General features: G+C 43.8%; 1 protein-coding gene across 2 annotated transcripts in view; it reads left to right on the top strand.

Moving 5' to 3' along the window:
• BEND7 (BEN domain containing 7) overlaps positions 1 to 20,417 on the top strand; it is a 69,263-nt gene that overhangs the window by 26,822 nt on the left and 22,024 nt on the right. For both annotated transcript variants that reach the window (XM_053404661.1, XM_053404662.1), the window contains 3 exons: positions 555 to 854; positions 8,104 to 8,226; positions 8,796 to 9,061. In XM_053404661.1, the coding sequence (XP_053260636.1) occupies positions 555 to 854; positions 8,104 to 8,226; positions 8,796 to 9,061 (689 nt within the window). The remainder of the gene's footprint in view (positions 1 to 554; positions 855 to 8,103; positions 8,227 to 8,795; positions 9,062 to 20,417) is intronic.

The raw sequence follows: 20,417 nt of genomic DNA, 5'->3' as shown, positions 1-20,417 counted from the left end.
TGTACATCCCAACAGCTGTGGCATTGAAGCAATACAGTGGTACCTCGGGTTACATACACTTCAGGTTACAGACTCCACTAACCCAGAAATAGTACCTCGGGTTAAGAACTTTGCTTCAGGATGAGAACAGAAATCGTGCTCTGGCGGCGTTGCGGCAGCAGCAGGCCCCATTAGCTAAAGTGGTGCTTCAGGTTAAGAACAGTTTCAGGTTAAGAACGGACCTCCGGAACGAATTAAGTTCTTAACCCGAGGTACCACTGTACTTGATAATTTGAACTAACTTAAATGGTTCTGTGCATACATTTTTTAACTCTTATGCAGACTCAAACATATACTCTCTACGTTGTAGGTGATCATGTATTTAGTATCACATCTGCATAGTATGCATGGCAACAAAATAGTTGTCTGCATAGATATGTGTGTGTGCAATTCCAATCGGCATGCATTTCAGAAAGTAGACATCCTCAAAGTCCTCTGAAACGTAGTAATATGTATCATGTATCATTACCATTTTTGCTAATTTACTGTGATAACTGTGTCTCTGTTTTCTCTAGGAGATGAAAGCCGGGAAATTAAAAAACAAATTACAGGGATGAGAAGATTACTGAATGACAGCACTGGAAGAATATATCAGAGAGTTGGCAAAGAAGGAGAAAAACTGAAGGAAGAACCCCAGGACTTAGATTTGGCCTGGGCTCAGCGTCTGAATCCCCCTGCAGAAACCCAGGCAAACCTCCATCCAACTCAGAGTGGTACTTGGAATGAATTATCCCCCCAGATAAGCCACTATTCAGGGCAATATGGAACTCGGTCCAAAACCTTCCAAAATCAAGCAAGAACCGTAGGTGCAAATGGTAGGATCCACATTTATACATTTAAATCACTTCTTATTTGTTTTGTTCTCTTTAAAAAATGAGTGCTGAGTTACTTGGATAAAATAATTTGGCCATTATGTTAGAAACATAAGAATCTTCCTTATACTGGCTCATCTCAGTATTGTCTATCCTGACTGACAGTAACTCTCTGGGGTTCCAGACAGTGTTCTGTCCCAGCCCTGGCTAGAGGCTCCAGGGATTGAATCTGGGACCTTCTGCATAAAAAGCAGATACAAATTCAGAGAAAGTTGTACGATTGTCAGCTGTAAAAAGTTAAGGTTTTTATGTTTGGACCCAAAGCTGATCTTAAACCTCTTTTAAATGGTTTTTTAGGTACACTGAAGATGCATTTTATATTAAGGCTACAAACACTATATTGTAATGATAGATTATTCCATAGGTAGGGAATCTATGACCTTCCAGATGCTGGAGAATTCCAACTCCTATCAGCCCCAGACAGCCTGGCCTGGAATGATCAAGTCCAGGTTCCCCACCCCTTCTTTAGTTCATGAATGGCCAACCTATGGCACAAGTAAAGGCATTTGTGGCACATAATTGGGGGCCTGCCTCCTCCATGCCACACTTCTGCCTGCGTGGTTCAGTGGACTACAGGGGGAAATATGATACGCACAAGAAGGTGCTTTCATGTGCATTGAATGGCATGCTCTCGTTGCTGGACTTGGCGTATGGCTTGTTGGTTACCACCACTGTTTTAGTTGATTAATTGGAAGGTGTGTTTTGCTTCTGGCACTTAGTAATAATATTTCCATTTCATAACTAGATATAGCCTTCTTTTACTTGGTCAAAATTAATTTATATCATAGAAAGAAGTTGGCTTGGCTTTGAGGTCTGTATTGATTATTGCAATTATAGATGGGAAATGTGAATGTGCACCCACAAAATCCACCTTACAAAATTAATTGTTTTTGACTCTCTTATTAATAATTCCGCTTGCAGTGTTGGTTGCATGTATATAGACAAAGACATTGATGTATTCATCACTTGTAATAGATGCAAACATTCATCACTTGCATCTATTATATCAGTGTATTAATTTTCAGTTGTGAAGAAGAGGAAACAATACTGTCCCTTTTAAGTTCAGTTTCATTTCTCTTAGTGCATTGGCTCAGATTGAACACAGGAAGGATAGTACTACAGCATAGTACAACTTTTTTTTTCTTAACTGTATTATGTTTGTTTGCTTAGAAATGTGGAGAATGCAGAATAGGTATAGCCCCCACTTACACAGGGGTTACATCCTGGGGCCTCACGTGCATAAGTAAAGTGGGGATACCCTTTAAACACCCTCTTTGCCAATCTATACCAAAACTGCTGTATCCAAAAATACCCACAACTAGAATTGAACCTCTGGGACCAGCAGGAGGCTGGAGGACACGTGGGAAAGAGGCTGCTGCTGCTGCTGCTGCTGCTGCTGCTGCACTACCCCACATATCAGCTGTTAGGCGGGGAAGCTGAGCAGCAAAAACAAAGCCCTGCTGTGCCTCCAGTCTCTTTGGGGCTTTCTCCGCCCTCACTGACATCCTCTTTGGGCTCCAGGTAAGGTCTTCTTGCGGGTGGGTTCTCTCTCCCACCATTTCTGTGCTTGAATTGAATTGTTTAATTGTTTCCCAGCACCGCTTGTGTACACGGTTTCATGCAAGCAGAACACATGTAAGTGGGGGGCGCCTGTATTGTGTTTCCAGTCATATGGCTGCTTTCTTAATGTGGTGGAGCAAGAGAAGAGTTCCATGTGCTGAAAGTGTTTAGGTTTCCAGTTGTTTCTTGTCTTTGTGTGGGATCGGGTGCATTCCTTCAGGATAGCTGGTGCTCTCATACTGGGACTTGAGTCCAAAAAAGTGGCTAGCACCAGCAAGGCTATCTTCTCCCACTGTGGCAGTGACTTGCCATTTAATGAGCCTTTTCCTCTGAAGACAGAGAACTGCTCCTCTCCAGTGCTGAGTACACACACTGTACCCAGGAACAGGGACAAAGAGCAACCCAGTTATTGTGCAGCATTCCTCCTTTCGTGGAGATAGATAGAGAGAGAGAGAGAGAGAGAGAGAGAGAGAGAGAGAGAGAGATGCTATGGTCTTTGAATTGAGACCTGAGGGGCAGAGTCTGTACAAAGGATCAAATGTGTTTGTGGCATGCTTTAACTGACTGGGCAAATCCTGTTATTGGGCAGAAGTGTCTTCACAGGATAGAGAAGATAAAGGAATAGAAGGGAGATAATAAATAAATATAATAATAATAATAATAATAATAATAATAATAATAATAATAATAATAATTATTATTATTATTATTATTATTATTATTATTATTATTTATACCCCACCCTCCCCGGCCAAAACCAGGCTCAGCATGGCTAACATCAAATGTATAACACGTTAATGTGGAAAGAAGCAAGTAGCAAGAATTCCAATGAACTGTAATACAGTATTTAGCATTTATAGAGCTTTGAAGTGTTCAAAGTCTTTCACATTACAACAGCCTTTGCCAACCATGTGCCCTCTAGAAGTTCTGAACTACAACTCCCATCATCCCCAGCCAGCACACAGACCTGGCTGGGGATGGTGGGAGTTGTAGTGCAAAGCAGCTGGAGGCACCAGGGTGGCCAAGGCTGCTTTACAACAAGACCGCAAGGTCCGTGAGGCAAGGTTTGAAGTCAGCAGGCCAGTTGAGGCCCCTTGTGTCTCCCTGAGTCTGCTTGGTTATTGAATTCATTCCTGAATTGGCCCTTTGCATAGACAGAGTCCCTTAAGGCAAATCATATCACTTCCCTTCAGGAGCCAATATGTGTTCTAGTGAGTACTACAGGTTAGTGCGCTGTGAAACCTTCCTTGGAGGATTTTAAGCAGAGGTTGGATGGCCATCTAGGAGGGACGCTTTAGCTGAGATTCCTGCATTACAGGGGCTTGGACTAGATGACCCTCAGGGTCCCTTCCAACTCTACCATTCTATGATTCTGTGCCAATCTTGAATTAGGTATTGCCTACACAACTCATTCCATGGTAATAAACAACTGCAATCCGAGATCTCTGGGGTTATTTATGTATTTGCTTTATTCTAACAATTTGTATATCACTTAATCACAGTCGTCTCTAAGTGGTGTGAAAGAAGACCAAACGTGAGTTAAAACTATATGGCTTTTGCATATGTTTCATCTTCATACAGATTTTTATTTTACTAAGGCTTTTGATTGTGCCTGTTCTGCCTAGTGGTTGTAATCTTGAGAATGGTGCATCCAACTGGGTCCTGTTGTTGATATCTGAACACATAGAACAACCTATGTAAGCCATTCCATGCAAGGCAGATGGCATCTTCTTTATAAAAAATAAGCTTATTACTGACAACTTGACCACTCTTAATAGCACCAAAAATCTCCTGCCTCATGGTGCCCAACAATAGGACCGGTCCTTGTTCCAGTAATTTCTAGGCCAGTGTTTCCCATTGGCCAATGGCAGGCGGACTGTGGCACCAGCTCCATCCCTGGGGTGGATCGGACTGAGCCGGCCGGCTTCACTCTGGTCCGCCTCATGGGTTTATAATGCCAGGGCCTAGTCCACTTCCTCGTTTAGTTTTTAAAAACTGTTTGTACGTGTTTCATTTGTTGTGGAATGAATAAGGTGTCTTATTTACAACAACATATTTCTTTACTATGTTGTAGGACATAGGTGGAAATATAGATACATAAAAGAATTCATATTTCTGTTTGTTCACTTAAAAGAAGGTAGTAAGAGCTGTTTGACAGTGGAATTTGCTGCCAAGGAGTGTGGTGGAGTCTCCTTCTTTGGAGGTCTTTAAGCAGAGGCTTGGCAACCATATGTCAGGAGTGCTCTGATGGTGTTTCCTGCTTGGCAGGGGGTTGGACTCGATGGCCCTTGTGGTCTCTTCCAACTCTATGATTCTAGATTTCCAGGGGGGCACGGAGTAATTTTGTTTCTTAAAAGGGAGCAGCCGGCCAAAGAAGTTTGAGGAGCCCTGTTCCAGGCTGTGGGCAATCTGTTTCATGGAGACGGCTTTTGTTAGTTGAGCCAGAGAAACTGGCAGCTGCTTTTGGCTTCTTTTGTTTTTAAAGGTGCTACTAGGCTTGCTATGATATTTTCCATATGAATATTGGGAATACAGTTGTGGTACTCACATACTGACTTTTCTGTCTGAAAGGCATCTGCGAAGAGAGAAAAACATAGCCTTGATTTTTTTATTTTTATTGCTCCTACTGTTGGGCTGCTGTGCAGGCCAAAATAATTCACATTGGCTTCATTCCATAATATAGAGGGAGGAGCAAAGCAAGAGGTAGTTCTTAAGATTCGTCACTACAAGTAGTCTTCTTAAAAAGTGAGAAATGAATTTTTAAAAAATTGTTAAATTTAATAAACAGACAAAAGTGCTTTTATTCTTTAGGTGATGCTTTGAACATTGAATAAGAACATTCTGTAAAGTGTTCTGTTTTACTCTTGTTGATTTGAAGAAAAATGATGGAAATGCTTTTTGGTTGTTTTTTTTTTAAATCTCCATAAATATGCATGAAGTTAGCAGAGCCGTGCTTTTGATTTGAAATATTGGTGGTCTTTTTTTCCCATTTACTGTACACAGGGTAGATTTACATGGGTAATTTCTATCAATGCTAATGGGAATTATAATGTAAATCCCCCATGCCTCAGTAGGAAAACAGACCTTTGGTTTTCAAATGGGGCTTCAGTACCTGCAGACCTCATTAGTAATGCATTATATTTGTAGCAGAAAAGATGAGCATGAATTTATTCCAAGGTTTGCTTTGTCAAAATTTTATCATGATATTCATCAGAATATTAAAAACTTGGAAGAGGAAAGGGACAAATTCATAAAATAATATTTATTTGCTAAGCTTGGTTCTCTAAGACACACAACACAGACAGACTCTGTTTTAAAATATTATTTTTAATAGCTGAAAAAGACAGGTTTTTTCCCTTATAGTGCTCTGTTTCATAGCCCTAATAATATTTGTTTTATATTGTTTGATTAAACCTTGCTGTACAGACAGTTAGGAAATATAAAGACTCTGCTGCAGAATGAACTGGGAACTAGTAATGTGCAAAGCCAATGGAATTAATAGTTCTTGAACAGGAGGCTATATACTAAAACATGCTCATACAAGACCTGTTGAGGATTTGTGGTTACTGTATCCTGGTGTTTTCTCTCTGACAACCTGCATGTTCAAACAAGGCCTTTCCCCTCCCCCCCCCCAGTCTTGTGGAACTCCTTGCTAGATAGATGCATGCTTAGCTGCATACTTTTCTTTCCATTGCCTTGTGAAAGGTAGCTTTGGCTCTGAAGATCCTTCCTAAGGTATCTGGGACTAGTTTTGTTTTATTTATTTATCTATTTGATCAATATACCACTCTTTATCCAAAGATCTCAGGGCACTGTACAACATTGAAAACATAATTTATGCAGCATAATAATAACAGTCCCTCAATTTAACAGGCCATAAATTATTTAATGGCCAAATGTTTGGGTAAAGCTGAATGTTTTCACCTGCCGCCTAAAGACATATAATGATGGTGCCCAGCGAGCCTCTCTGGGGAGAGCGTTCCACAGACGGGGAACCACCACAGAAAAGGCCCATTCTCATGTTGTCACCTTCCGAACCTCTCAGGGAGAGGGGGCGTAGGAAAGAGGCGGGTGACAAATGCTTCTTTCCTGCTAAAATATACATTTAGGCTGTTTTTGGTTTTTCCATTCTTTTATTGTGCAACCCTTTGTGTTAATGAAAAAGGGCTTTGTTTATTAAAATATTCCTGTGCCACTGTTCATATGTTATTACAAGGGGTGTGCTTTCAGCATCGATCAGCTGATCAGCGCTGAGAGCAAGCCCCTTGGAAGGCCCATGGCAGGTGGTTTGGAGCCACACTGTGCCTGCAAGCATTCAGAGGGGCTTTTGCTCATTGCTGTCAGCTGTTCAACGCTGAGAGCTTTAACGTGTGCTGTCAGCAGCCCCATCCACTGCAGTTGGAAGTTCCCAATGTGCAGCTCTCTAGGGTAGCCAATCCCAGAGACATCTTTACTTGCCCCACTCTTGATGTCACATAATGCTGTTAGGTGTGGGGCAAGTGGGCATGGTTTGGAGAAAATGGCCTCACAGACCTAAGTAGGGCCCCTGCCTGGCATGATTAGGTCCCTGCCACTGACCTATTATATTGGCCCCATCATGGAAATGCTTTCTCCGTAGTCATTTTACCTGGACTTCATGTAGCAACTGACATTAGTTGTGCTGGAAACATCTGAAAAGACCTTTGTTTTTAAATACAGAAATTAATACCTGAGCCCAGGGTGGCAAGGTCTCCGTTTCTCAGCAGCCAGGAGCCATGGGAATGCACATACTTTCTGTTTTAAAGGTTCCAGGTTCAGTTCCTGGCACCTCCAGTTTGGGCTAAAACCCTGGAAAGCCTCTGCCAGTCCGTGTAGACAGTACTGAACTAGGGAGGCCAATGGCCTGACTCTGTACAAGGCTGCCTTCTGTGTTCCTGTGCCTCCTGAAATCAAGTGCAGGAAGCTTTCAGACTTGAGTTGGGAAGCAGCTTATATATCAAATATAAATTTAACAAACACATCCTGGAGACAGTATGAAGTGCAGTAGTACAGAGATGGTTGACAACCTTCAACAGCAATACTTGAAAAGAAACTGGGAAGTAGGAGTTCACCGTCACAATGAAAGGGAAAGCTGTGGATATTTTCTGCCTTCATAGAACTTCTCTGTTCATGGAAATCAATGATGGAGGACTCTGTTCTTTTAATTTTTAATACTGTGAAGCAACAAGCGGCGTTCAATCCATTTTAGACTTGTTAGTTCTTTATTAAATAACTTATTACGCAGCCATCTCATTTTTTCTAAGGGTATTGTCATATGGAGGAAGGGCCTTTCTGGGTTGTTCCGCGCATGATGGAGCAACTGTTTCTGTAATGAGCTTCAGTGCTCTTGTTATCCACCATGAACTAGTTTGACAATAAGGAGGCCTGCTGTGAGCTTACATTGTGTTTGCTGTTTTGTGCAGACTTCACTATACCACGGAACGTTATTTGTGTGGGGAGGGGAATGGCAAAGCACACCCCTGCCGCCGCCACCTCACAGTGGAGATTTTAATTTTAGGTTTCAATTTCCTAACAGCATGTATCAGACAGCATTAAAACCCTGTGAAGACATTCTTGCCCTGCATCACTGTTTTAATTTCCCTTTTTTCTTCAGGAGAAATTCCGGTGGCTAATACTTCCTCTGGCTCAAATTGTTGTACTTGTAATTGCCAGCCAGCATTGCAAGCCATTCTTCAGGAGCTTAAAACCATGAGAAAGATAATGCAGATCCAAGCAGGTATGATAGTCTATCTTTTCAACTATTAAGGTATAATTTTCAGTCTGCAGACAGACTGCCTTATAAGTGCCTTTTCATGAAAGCATAGGTCTTAAAGAAAGACTGCTGCCCAGATGGTATGGATCAGGGGTTGCCAACCCAGTGCCCACAGGTACTCTGAGCTTTCCTTTTTGAAAAAAGTGAGTCTCTAGCCCTCCTAGAAAGAAACTTATGGGGCAAAATGTGCAGGCAACATCTAAGCGATTTCCATGAAATAAGAGTGTTGTGGCCAAGTTGTATATTTTTCCTGGTACAGTACTGAGGAATGTTCCTGTTGTTATTAGACAACAACAGCAACAGGGTGTTGAGTGTGGGTATGATCTCAGTGTCAGCATGATTTTTGCGTTATGCCGTGTTCCCCATAGCAGCTTCCCCAGCTGACTGCTCCAAAGAGAGTGCTCCGCCCACAGCTGTTGGTTCAAGCAGTTGGTTCTGATAAGAGAGTGGGAACTGGTCAGGAGTCTGGGCTGGGGTAACTGTCATCTTTGATACACATTTGGAAGTGTACTCACAGGTTTTTCTTTCTTCAGTTGCTGCTCAGAACAGACAACCGCCCCCAGTTCCTCTGGTTTGCACACAGAAATCAACACTTTCAAGAAAGAGAAATAAAAAGAAAAAAATACCTCCAAAGACTATTGAACCTCTTACTGTGAATAAAAAGCCCAGCACTGCAGAGAATGAAAAAAAGCTATCAGCAAACTCTGAAAGTTCTAGTGTGGAAGCTGCTGAATCATCCTCAAAGTTGGAGTCACAGGTTTCAGGATTTGGCATTGTCCTCGAATCTTCATCTTCAGATGTAAGTTGACCAGGTGCTGGCAGAACAGACCCTGTTAAGAGTGCAAACCTCATGTCACAGGTGTTGTCGGTAGTGTAGTAAGTCTTAGGATTAGGCCGTAATGTCAGTTTCCCGTGGGATCTTTTCTACATCTGCAGGTTGCAACATAAGGGCTGGCCATCCACATCCTTTATATTTTCAGGAAAGATCTGTATGCACACACTATATCCTAACAAATCCATATGATTGTCCAGTTCCTGCTTCATGTTTTGTACTAGTATGCCCCTGAGGGAATCATTCCAAAAACATTTCTATTGAGCCTAGCATTGAATAGGCCTTGTTCATTTGTTCACAAGCATATTGGGAAGCATTTAGCCATGGGACAATTGAAGGAATTATTTTTTGGTTTTGCAGCTGCACTGTACATGAGTCTGAGGGAATCTAAGAGTTGGTGCTAAAGTACTAAGATAATGATATCCCCTCCTCCTCAAGAAAGTGAAGAAATCAGGGTTTCGGGGAAGGGGCATGCACGAGTTACAAAAGTCTTCTCAGTTATCCGCAGATCTTAAAAACTGACTTATCATTCCTCTTTAATCAGATTAGCACAGTTGGCATTAGGAAAAAGTGCACAAGTTAAGTAGCTGCTGTTATTATTTATGCCGTGTCACCAGTGTACGTGCATAAGGTCAGTGGGCTGAAGGGAGAGATGAGATGGGGGGGAGGATGGTGAGCAAATGCAGCGGTGTTTACTTGGATTCAGTTTGGGGGGACAAGTAAGTAAGAGGTTTGCTACAGAAGATGAGTTTTGTTAGCATTATTGCAGTTGCCAAGGTAAAACCAGGGATGATGTTATAGAATCAAAGCCTCGCATGGGTTGGTTAATTTGATGTATCTCACAAGGGTCTTTGTGACAAAGATGACAAGGGTGAGGACTTTGTATGAAATGTATTCATTCTCACTGTAGCACTAGAATAGCTTGTTCTGCCCTACCCCTGCCATAGGTAATGCTAGAACAAGTGGAAAGCTAAAGCGATGTCACTTTTTTCTGTCCGTGTTAATGGTTATAATCTGTTAGTAAGAACTGTCCTGTGGAAGCAACGTCACAAGGCTGTGCAGAACCCTTTTAACAATAAAGAGAAGTGAGAGATTTCCTATCTGCTGACCAGAAGTGCATTCACTTGTGAGTTGAACTTGTGCAAATCAGTGGTTGCGCCACTGGTGGTTAATCCTAACCATAAGACTGATTTGCCCAATTTTATACTCTCTCATGGCACAAAGAAAGCTTACATGTGAAGGTAGACTTGAAGTATCGGGGCTGAAATTGTAAATGTCAAAATCTAGAGCCAGGATTTCAAAAGGGCACACTTGGCATTTTCTCCTTTTGAATTAGATGTTTGTAGAATGAATATCAGGAGAGCAAGAAGGTGGCTGGTTGGCTTTGTTTGAGCTTCAAGCAAATGATGGCTGAAAAGTTCACTGATGAGTAAGCTGATCATTAATTTCTTCAACGTACCTTTTTAATTTTGAGAAGACAGTTTCCAATTTCCTAAGTACAGCAAGCTCAGAGAACATAATTAAATTCCGTATCAATGATCATAAATGAAAGAAATTCTGTAGATAATATTGTACCTTTCTAGAAGTGCAAACTAATAATAAAAAAGAGCAGTCATGATAATTCAGTTACACAGATGTGAGCTACACCGGTAATTAGATTAGTGTGTCATCCGACAGACTCTATGTAATGATACATAGCAACTGGTTAAATGCTTTTCTGTGGTTCTTGTATGTAATTATAATTACAGCCAGAAATGACTGTGCAAGGAAAGGATTGGAAACTTATCTTTCAGTTTTGTAAGTGATTTTATTATTTTGACCTGTTTTCAGATTGCCCGTCAGTTTTCCATGTTTCGAACATACAGGTTCAAGGTTTGGTTTTTTGTTTGGGGTTTCTAGAGTAGCTACATTTTTAAGCAGTGTCTCATTGCTCAGTGAGTGAATTCAGGCAGAGTAGTAATTAATGCTGGATATATTTATTTATTTTTACAGAATGATTCATCAAGCCTTGGGCTAATTATTTTAAAATGCTCATGTTTTACATCTTTAACCACTATATAATTAAAAAACAACAACAAAACTTGGAAGTTGCTCTGAAGGGCATTGGGTGAATCTTCTATCTCTGGGGGGGGGAGAGAATGCCATTTAGAAAGAGACTGGTGAGATTTGAGTTCATATTCTCACCTAGTCACGACCCTCATTCTGTAGTCTTTGGCAAAGGACTGAAAACTAAAACCGTGAATGAAGCTTGCATTCCTTTGGGCGCTAGCTTGGGAACTGACCTTGGTGAACTCTGGAGGATTTCTGAGTATGGGATCATGTTTCAGTTCTTTATACACTTATATGAATCCCCTCTGTCAGTGGGATTTACATAAGAGTAAACATGCATAGGATCAGGTTGGAAGCCTGAGTTTACATCTCTCATTAATTTTCAGCTGGGGTGAATGGAATGGCTGGACCACTCCACACTGCAACATTTTGTTGCAGGCTCCACTTGTCCAATTTATATTAAATACATGTTAACTACATTATGTGAATTAGCCACAATTACAACTCTTGATATGTCTATAGGGTAACCTTCAAAGCTGGATTAAGTAATCTTTCCATTTCAAGTCTTTCAATTTTAATGAAAGGGGAAGCCTATGTATGCAAAATATTAAGTAATTATCATATAGAAATTGCTTTTTAGAGAATTGAATGCCTTTGTATACAGTGCCTTAGTGATCCCAAGCCTTAGAATAGTGTTGAAAGACAGATCAATATTATTATCCCCATATCTCGGTTGGCTGGGGATGTGACATAGTGATTTTCTTTAAGGCCACCCATTGAAAATGTTTGCTGATTATTACAAACGTCAGCTTCGTGGTCAAGCTAGTGCAAGGACCCAATCCCTCAACCTTTAGATTACCTCTTTTCTCTGTGCAGAGAACAATCTTCGCCCTCAGCACTTCTGGGGCACCCTTTCAGTAGCCTCCTTCCAATGAATCAATAAAGTAAGGCCAGTATGGGAGATGCATATGCCCCGGTACTGATCTGTGAGCTAAGGTTTGCCAACACTTTCCCACAATGCCTTATTGCCATACGGAAAGGTTAAACTTGATTAACATTATTGACTGCACCAGTAATTCCTAAGTAAATGGTGTACTCTGAGAAAACTTCTACTGTTAAGAAAATTCATTAAATAAAAATTGTGAATTCCAAGCATGCCCATGCAGAAGTGGGTGTCTGGCCTGTTACCCAGAAAGAACATTTCCAGCATCTCCTTAACCACAACTCCCCTGTAGCTGCTGAGGTCCTCTCACAAGTCCCTCAAAACAAATTAGAGATGAGCTTGCAGTATCTCCAAATCTGGGAGAGTTGTGTACAGCTATAAACCAAATGAAAAACAACAAAGCCAGTGGACCTGATGGGATACCTGACAAAGTCTTCAAAGTGGGTGGAACTGAACTTACACAACAACTTCACAAGCTCATCGAAAAAATCTGGGAGAGAGTGGAGATCCCAGCAGACTTTAGGGATGCCAAAATTATCAATATTTTATTTTAAAAGGTGATGGAACAGATTGTGGAAACTATCGAGGCATCTGTTTATTAGCTGTGGCTGGCAAAATTCTTGCAAGGATCTTAGCAAACTGCCTCCTAACTATATCTGAGGATACCCTTCCTGAATCCCAAAATGGTTTTCGATCTTCTAGGGGGGAAGTGGATATGATTTTCACTTCAAAAAAAACGCAGAGAGCAAAACCAAACCATACTACCTGTGGACTGTCCTTCTGAAAATAGGCTGCCGAATAAATTTGTGAACATTCTTTGGCTCCTCCATGATAATATGACAGCAACAATCACGGATCACAGAGTGAACCATTCATAGTGGGATCAAGTGTTAAACAGGGTTATGTTATTGCCCCAACTATAATAATAATAATAATAATAATAATAATAATAATAATAATAATAATAATAAAAAATTTTATTTATATCCCGCCCTCCCCAGCCGAAGCCGGGCTCAGGGCGGCTAACAACAATAAAACAATACAAAAGTACAACACAAACAACACTCTAAAATCATTCATTATAAAATTAATTAAATTCAAGCCACTGGCTACCATCGGGCCAGAGCTCCGCGAAGATTGCCAAGGGAGGGAGTCAGGCTGTGCCCTGGCCAAAGGCCTGGCGGAACAGCTCTGTCTTGCAGGCCCTGCGGAAAGATGTCAAGACCCGCAGGGCCTTAGTCTCTTGTGACAGAGTGTTCCACCAGGTCGGAGCCACAGCCGAAAAAGCCCTGGCTCTAGTTGAGGCCAGCCTAACTTCTCTGTGGCCTGGGACCTTCAAGATGTTTTTATTTGAAGACCGTAAGTTTCTCTGTGGGGCATACCAGGAGAGGCGGTCCCGTAGGTACGAGCTTCCTAGGCCGTATAGGGCTTTAAAGGTTAAAACCAGCACCTTAAACCTGATCCTGTACTCCACCGGGAGCCAGTGCAGTTGATATAGCACCGGATGAATGTGATCTCGCAGCGAAGACCCCATAAGGAGTCTCGCTGCAGCATTCTGCACCCGCTGGAGTTTCTGGGTCAGTCTTAAGGGCAGCCCCACGTAGAGCGAGTTACAATAATCCAGTCTGGAGGTGACCGTCGCGTGGATCACAGTGGCTAGGTCAGGGCGAGAGAGGTAAGGAGCCAACTGCTTAGCTTGGCGGAGATGGAAAAATGCCGCCTTTGTTGTAGCTGCAATCTGCGCCTCCATGGAAAGGGAGGTGTCGAAGATTACACCCAAACTCTTAACGGACGGTGCTGGCACTAACTGCGCCCCCGCAAGAGATGGGAGTTGCCCCCCCAATCCCATACGTCCCGTCCCAGCCACAGGACCTCTGTCTTCGAAGGATTTAGCTTCAACCAGCTCCCACGTAACCATCCAGCCACAGCTTCCAGACATCTGGTCAGTGTGTCTGGGACCGAGTCAGGATGGCCATCCATCAACAGATAGAGTTGGGTGTCATCGGCATACTGATGGCAACCCAGCCCAAAACTCCGGACAAGCTGGGCGAGGGGGCGCATAAAGATGTTGAAAAGCATTATTACTTTCATTGCCATGATCCTATGCATTGTTGAAGGGAAACTCCCCACCAGGGTAGAAATATATTGAACAGATGGAAAGCTCTCCTATTTGAGTAGGGTGGAAGCAAAGAGTAAGGTTACCATAACTTCCATCGTAGAGCTTCAATATGCTGATGACAGTGTAGTGTGTGCACACTCAGGATGACCTCCAAACCATCCTAAATATATTGACAGAAGCTGCTCCAACACAAGCACAAAACAACCTCTCCACAGTGCCACAAATCCAACTTAATGGTGTAAATCATTTTTCTAGGCAGTTATATTTCCACAACAGCTGACATTGATGCATCGCCTGAGCTCGCTGTGTGAGTGCAGCTTCCTGATCGAAGTGTTGAGTGTTTTAGGACCAGGACATTCACAGGGAAACCAAAACGCTTGTTTACAAAACTACTACCAACTTTACTATATGCTTGTGAAACATGGACAACTTATAAACACCATCTCCAACCCCCTGAAAGATTCCCTCTCCGGAAAATTTTACATATCACTTGGGAAGATAGCCAAACTAATGTCAGTGTACTGGAAGAAGCAAAGATCACCAGTGTCAAAACAACAATCCTTCAATATCAACTTCATTGGACTGTATGTTGTTCGGATGCCTGATTATCATCTTCCAAAGCAACTACTCTATTCCCAACTTAAAAATGGAAAGTGAAATGCTGGTGGACAACAAAAGAGGCTTAAAGATGCTCTTAAGGCAATTTTTTAAAAATGCAGTATAAGCATGGATAATTGGGGAACACTGGCCTGCAAGCACTCCAGTTGGAGAATAGCCTTTACCAAAGGTGCCACGGACTTTGAAGAAGCACGAACTTGGGACGAAAGGGAGAAACGAGCTAAGAGGAAGGCACGTTTGGCAAAATCCTCACCATGATCAACTCCCACCCAGAAACCTATGTTCCCTCTGTGGAAGGATGTGTGGATCCAGAATTGGCCTCCAGTCATTTACGGACACACTGTTAGGATTACATTACTGGAAGGCAATCTTACTTGGCACGAGTGATCACCAAAGAAGAAGCACTGGTCTAGCCTCCCTTCCTTCACACTTATGTGCAAGAAGGCAATCGTACCGTGGTTCTTCTTTGGGTGTAGTTGAATTATGTACCGTATTTATCGCCCTATAGGGCGCACCGGCCCATAGGGCGCACTTATTTTTTTGGGGGGGGGAATAAAGAGGCCCAAAGAGCCCCAAAGAGCAAAGAAGCCATGACAGCGAGCGGGATGGATCCCGCTAGCTGTCCTGGCTTCGTTTTTAGCCTCGGGGCTGTGGGTCCGGGAGCGAAGGCGAGGTTGCGCTCAACCTTGCCATCGCTCTCGGAGCTTGCGGGGCTGGGGGCGGGGGAAGCCCGAGCTTCCCCCGTCCCCAGCCCCCAGAACGGGTCCAGGAGCGATGGCGAGGTTGCGCACCCTTGCCTTTGCTCCCAGAGCTTGCTTGCAGGGCTGGGGGCGGGGGAAGCCCGAGCTTCCCCCGACCCCAGCCCCCAGAACAGGCTGTTGCCCGCAAGCCTTGCGAGCCTGTTTGGAACTCCCGCCGGGCTCGCAAGGCTTGCGGACATCTGTGCGAAGCATGGGGTGCGCTCCGGAGCGTGCCCCGTGCTTCGGGCTGCAGGCTGCTGCTCGCAAGGCTTGTGGATAGCTTCCTGAAGCCTGGAGAGAGAGAGAGGGGTCGGTGCGCACCAACGCCTCTCGCTCTCCAGGCTTCAGCGAAAGCCTGCATTCGCCCCATTGGATGCACACACATTTCCCCTTCATTTTTGGAGGGGAAAAAGTGCGTCCTATAGGGCGAAAAATACGGTAGATTGGATTCAGCTCCTTATGTAGAAAAGCAGTAGACCTACCCACCTTCAGAGAATATTTCCTATTGTACCTATGGCAGAAATTGCTTATCTGGGCTTCCCTTCTTCCCATCAGGAGGCCTACACTTAAAGCGGCAGAAACATAAGGGTAGATCTAGTCCAAGAATGGGCAAGTTGATTTGGGAGCAGACAACACATTATGCTAATGCATTTTGGAAAGAATGTGTCAGTGCTGGGCACTTTATTTTTATGTTTTGTTTTCGAGAAAAAGCAGCTATGCAGGGCTGCAGATAGACTGGGAACATGGTGCTCGGGGCAGGGGTTTAATAGTTTACTTCTCACAACATTTTCTTGCAGGACAATGCTTCCCAGCTACCATGTGCCCTTCAAAACTGTTTTTATGCAGTAAGTAGCACCTTTAGGGAAAATAGAAGCAGTCAGAGAGATTTTCAGGAAGAAAGGGGACGGTAAGGGTTAAACCCAGATTGTGTTAAATGTAGATTGTGACCTGTCTGGCAGCTTTTAATGAAAAAACAAAAGTGGTCAGTGCTAAGCTGCTTCTAAAGATTAGACACTTGTTCTGTTTAAGAGAATTCTCATTTCTTCCATGTAAGAATCGCAGATCAGAAATTTCAGCCTGAGGGCATTCCTTATTATTATAAAACTGAAGGTGCAGGCAGGAACCCGGCCCCCTGAGTTCAGCTCCAGCACCTCTCAGGTGGGCACCATTGCCTTTTTAACAGAACACGGGAGAGGTCCATGGTGAGCTCTGGCAGGCACCTCTTTTTGTAGACTAATAGAACTGGGTGTAGACGCATATGACCACATGCTCTCCACATGGTGGCCAATGCTTTCCTTTTAAATTAAAGGAATGTGGGCATTGCCTGCTGAAATGCCTATATTATTGGGAACCTGAACAGCCCTCCATGGCATGAACATTCCAAAAGACATCACTTCCTGTTATACCTAAATCTAGAGCTGATCAAACCCTGGGCTGAGTCTGTATAGCCAGCTTGCCTGGGACTTGTCTGTTAATGGCACTATATATATATTTTTCTGTTTTTAAAAACTGTGGTTAGACAAAATATGTTATTGTGTAGGTTTGTACTTTACATTTTATATATACACTCTGCCTTCTCTGGTTCTCATCATATTTGTGAATTTAACCATACAAACAATATCCCATAACTAGGTTGTTTGGCTGTCTTGGTGTACATTTTACCCCAATACTGGTTTTGGATTCTTTCAATGGAGGCATATACAACATGAATTACATGTTAGATTTACTCTAATTAATTACTGGAACAACCTGTGCAGAAGTAATCCCCAGGGAGGAGGCAAGTGGGCGGTGGCCCTGGGTGCATTTGGGCATGTGTGTAAAAATTTCCCAGGAAATTGATGGCCCTCCTTTAAGGCTGGAGTGCCCAGGTGGGCTTGGCTACGACTGAACTGGGCTCACTGGTGGCCAGAGGCAAGGAAGACCCAACAGAACACCCCACCCTAAGTCGTGCCGAGCGAAGCCAGGCAGGAGGATGGCCATGAGGCGCCTCGTGTGGCAGCGCTCTCCTCCTAAGCCCAGATCCAGCGGGCAATAGGGGCAGGGAGAGGAGAGGAGCTTCCACGCTCAAAGCTGGTGGGGGCAGCTCAGAGGGCTGGCGAACTGAGATAATAGCACCATGCTTGCTCCTGCCTCGTTGCTCTGCGCCCTCAAGGAGGTGGCCAGCAAGAACTTCAAGAGGCTGCAGGTGAACGTGCTTCTGGGGGGGCAGGTAGGAGAGGAGAGCTGGTGGCAGCAGGGGAGGGCCGTGCATGCCTGTTCCGTTCTGGGGAGTGACCTCCTTAGACCGGGGCTCTCAGCCAAGTGGTCTTGGCAGGCACCCCAGCTTGGGAACAAGGTGGCACCTGGTGGCCACCTTCCCGCAAGCACTGCTGGAGGGAGTTTTGACCTCCAAAGTGGAGGGCGCAGCGGCCTTTTCCCTCATCTGGAGATCTCTCTGCTTTTCTGGGCAAAGCGAAGGGCAAGGCTCTGGCCATCCTCCATGCTTTCAGAAGCCCATCCTGGTATGGTCTTTGGACAGAGGCATGAGACAAACCCAGGAGCTGCCTCCGGGGCTGGCAGGTGTCTGACACCACCACCACTGCTTTTTAGGGTGCACAATGCTTAGCCTGCCCTGGTTGCTGGCAACCTACACTACGTCACTGGTAAGCCCCAGTATGTTCAGTGGATATTATTCTCAGGTCACTGGGAACTGGGCATAGGATTGCTGAAAAATGCTATCTACCTTTGTGACTACAGCAACTGAGCGCCCTACTTCTAAGTAAACGTTCTATTTGTTTTCCATGCAAAGCAAATAATTTGTATAGATTTGGCAAAGGAGTTCTGTTTTAATCAATTAAAATATTCAGAAATGCTTGGACTAAATCTAATTTGCTGCTTGCTAATTTTAGCAAAACAAAAGTTTTGGCAATTCTTTCATTTGTGTTTAATCATGTACACCATTGCCTTGATTATCTTATGTTAACAAACTCTATTTGGCTATAAATCATACTTGGAAATGTCCATATGAAGCTCAATTGGGTACTGATTGCGTGCAATTGAAGGATAATTTGCTACTGAAGGAATCTGGAATAAATCAGCATTCCCCCCCCCCTCAAAATATGTGACTAGGGTACAGACTGATTCATTTATAAAACACACACACACAAATGTACAAAACACATTAATTGCATCTCTAATTGAGACTAGGGATTGCCTGTGAAGAGTCCCTGTTAAACATATTTCTACCTTTTGCAATACAGGGATATTGGTTTTCTAATAGGTAGATCCAGGGTCATGCTTTTTCCATGATTATTGTGGTTCTTGTGTAATAGCCTGGTCACTGGGAACTTGCAATGAGCATCTCTTGTTGTTAATGCACAGCTAATATCAATCAATTTGAAAGGAAAGATTTCTCAAGGGAACTCCTACAAATCAGCCGTGAAGCTGTAATCCAAACAAAATGTGGCACACATTTCAAGATACCTCTCTACCTTTATTATTAAGTGCTGGAAACAATGTGTGGAGACAGCTGCTCTGAGGACAAGAGCATATTTTTTCCAACTTTGTGTGACCAAGGGCACTCTGCCGTGTGGCAGTTTTTTTAGTGTGGAATTTTTTATTTTGAAAAATGAAGTTCATCTGAGGATATGAAATGCAATCGGAATAAATAACCTAGGTATAGAATTGTAGAATTGAAAGGGACCCCCAAGGGTCATCTAGTGTAACCCTGCACAATTCAGGAATCTCAGCTAAAGCCCCCAAGACATCTGGCCATCCAACCTCTGCTTAAAAGCCTCCAATGAAGGAGAGTCCACAACCTCCCAAGAGAGACAGTTTCACTGTTGAACAGCTCTTACTGCCAGAAAGTTCTTCCTGGTGTTTAGTCAGGATCTCCTTCCTTGTAACTTGAAGCTACAGTGGTGCCTCGCAAGACGAACGCCTCGCAAAACGAAAAACTCGCAAGACGAAAGAGTTTTCCGTTTTTGAGTCGTTCCGCAAGACGAATTTCCCTATGGGGACCTCTTTTAAATGCTGGCGGTGGGGAGCAAAGCCTTTCGCCCCCCTCCGGCCTTCAGAAGAGGTCCAGGAAGGCCGGCGGGGGCCGAAAGGCTTTGCTCCCCACCGCCAGCATTTTAAAAGCGGTCCGGGATAGCAGGGAAGCGCTTTCCCGCTATCCCGGACCGCTTTTAAAATGCTGGCCATCGGGAGCAAAGACTTTCGCCCACCGCCGGCCTTCAGAAGAGGTCCTGGACGGCTTTTGAAGGCAGGCGGGGGGGGGAGCAAAGACTTTCGCCCACCGCTGGCCTTCAGAAGAGGTCCTGGACTGTCCCCAGACCTGGTCTGAAGGCGGTTTCCATAGGAACGCATTGATTGATTTTCAATGCATTCCTATGGGAAACCGTGCTTCGCAAGACGAAAAACTCGCAAGAAGAAAAAACTTGCGGAACGAATTAATTTCGTTTTGCGAGGCACCACTGTATTGGTTTGTGTCCTACCCTCCAGAGCAGGAGAAAAACAGCTTGTTCCCTCTTCCATGTGACAGCCCTTGAAATATTTGAAGGTGGCTATCATGACCCAGAAGCTGTCTGCGGACAAACGCCGGCTCCCTCGGCCTATAGAGCGAGATGAGCGTGCAACCCCAGAGTCGGTCACGACTGGACGTAATGGTCAGGGGTCCCTTTACCTTCCTTTATCATATTTCAATTAGTGTTCTCTTTTCCAGACTAAGCATACCCATTTCCTTCCATTGTTCCTCATAAGGCTTTGTTTCCAGACCCTTGACCATCTCGGTCTCCCTCCTCTGCACACCTTCCCGCTTGTCAACATCTTTCTTAAATTGTGGTGCTCAGAATTGGACACAGTATTCCAGGTGCG

The sequence above is a fragment of the Podarcis raffonei genome, chromosome 10 (genome assembly GCF_027172205.1).
Source record: "Podarcis raffonei isolate rPodRaf1 chromosome 10, rPodRaf1.pri, whole genome shotgun sequence".
Taxonomy (NCBI): domain Eukaryota; kingdom Metazoa; phylum Chordata; class Lepidosauria; order Squamata; family Lacertidae; genus Podarcis; species Podarcis raffonei.
This window is presented reverse-complemented; position numbering and strand designations above follow the sequence as displayed.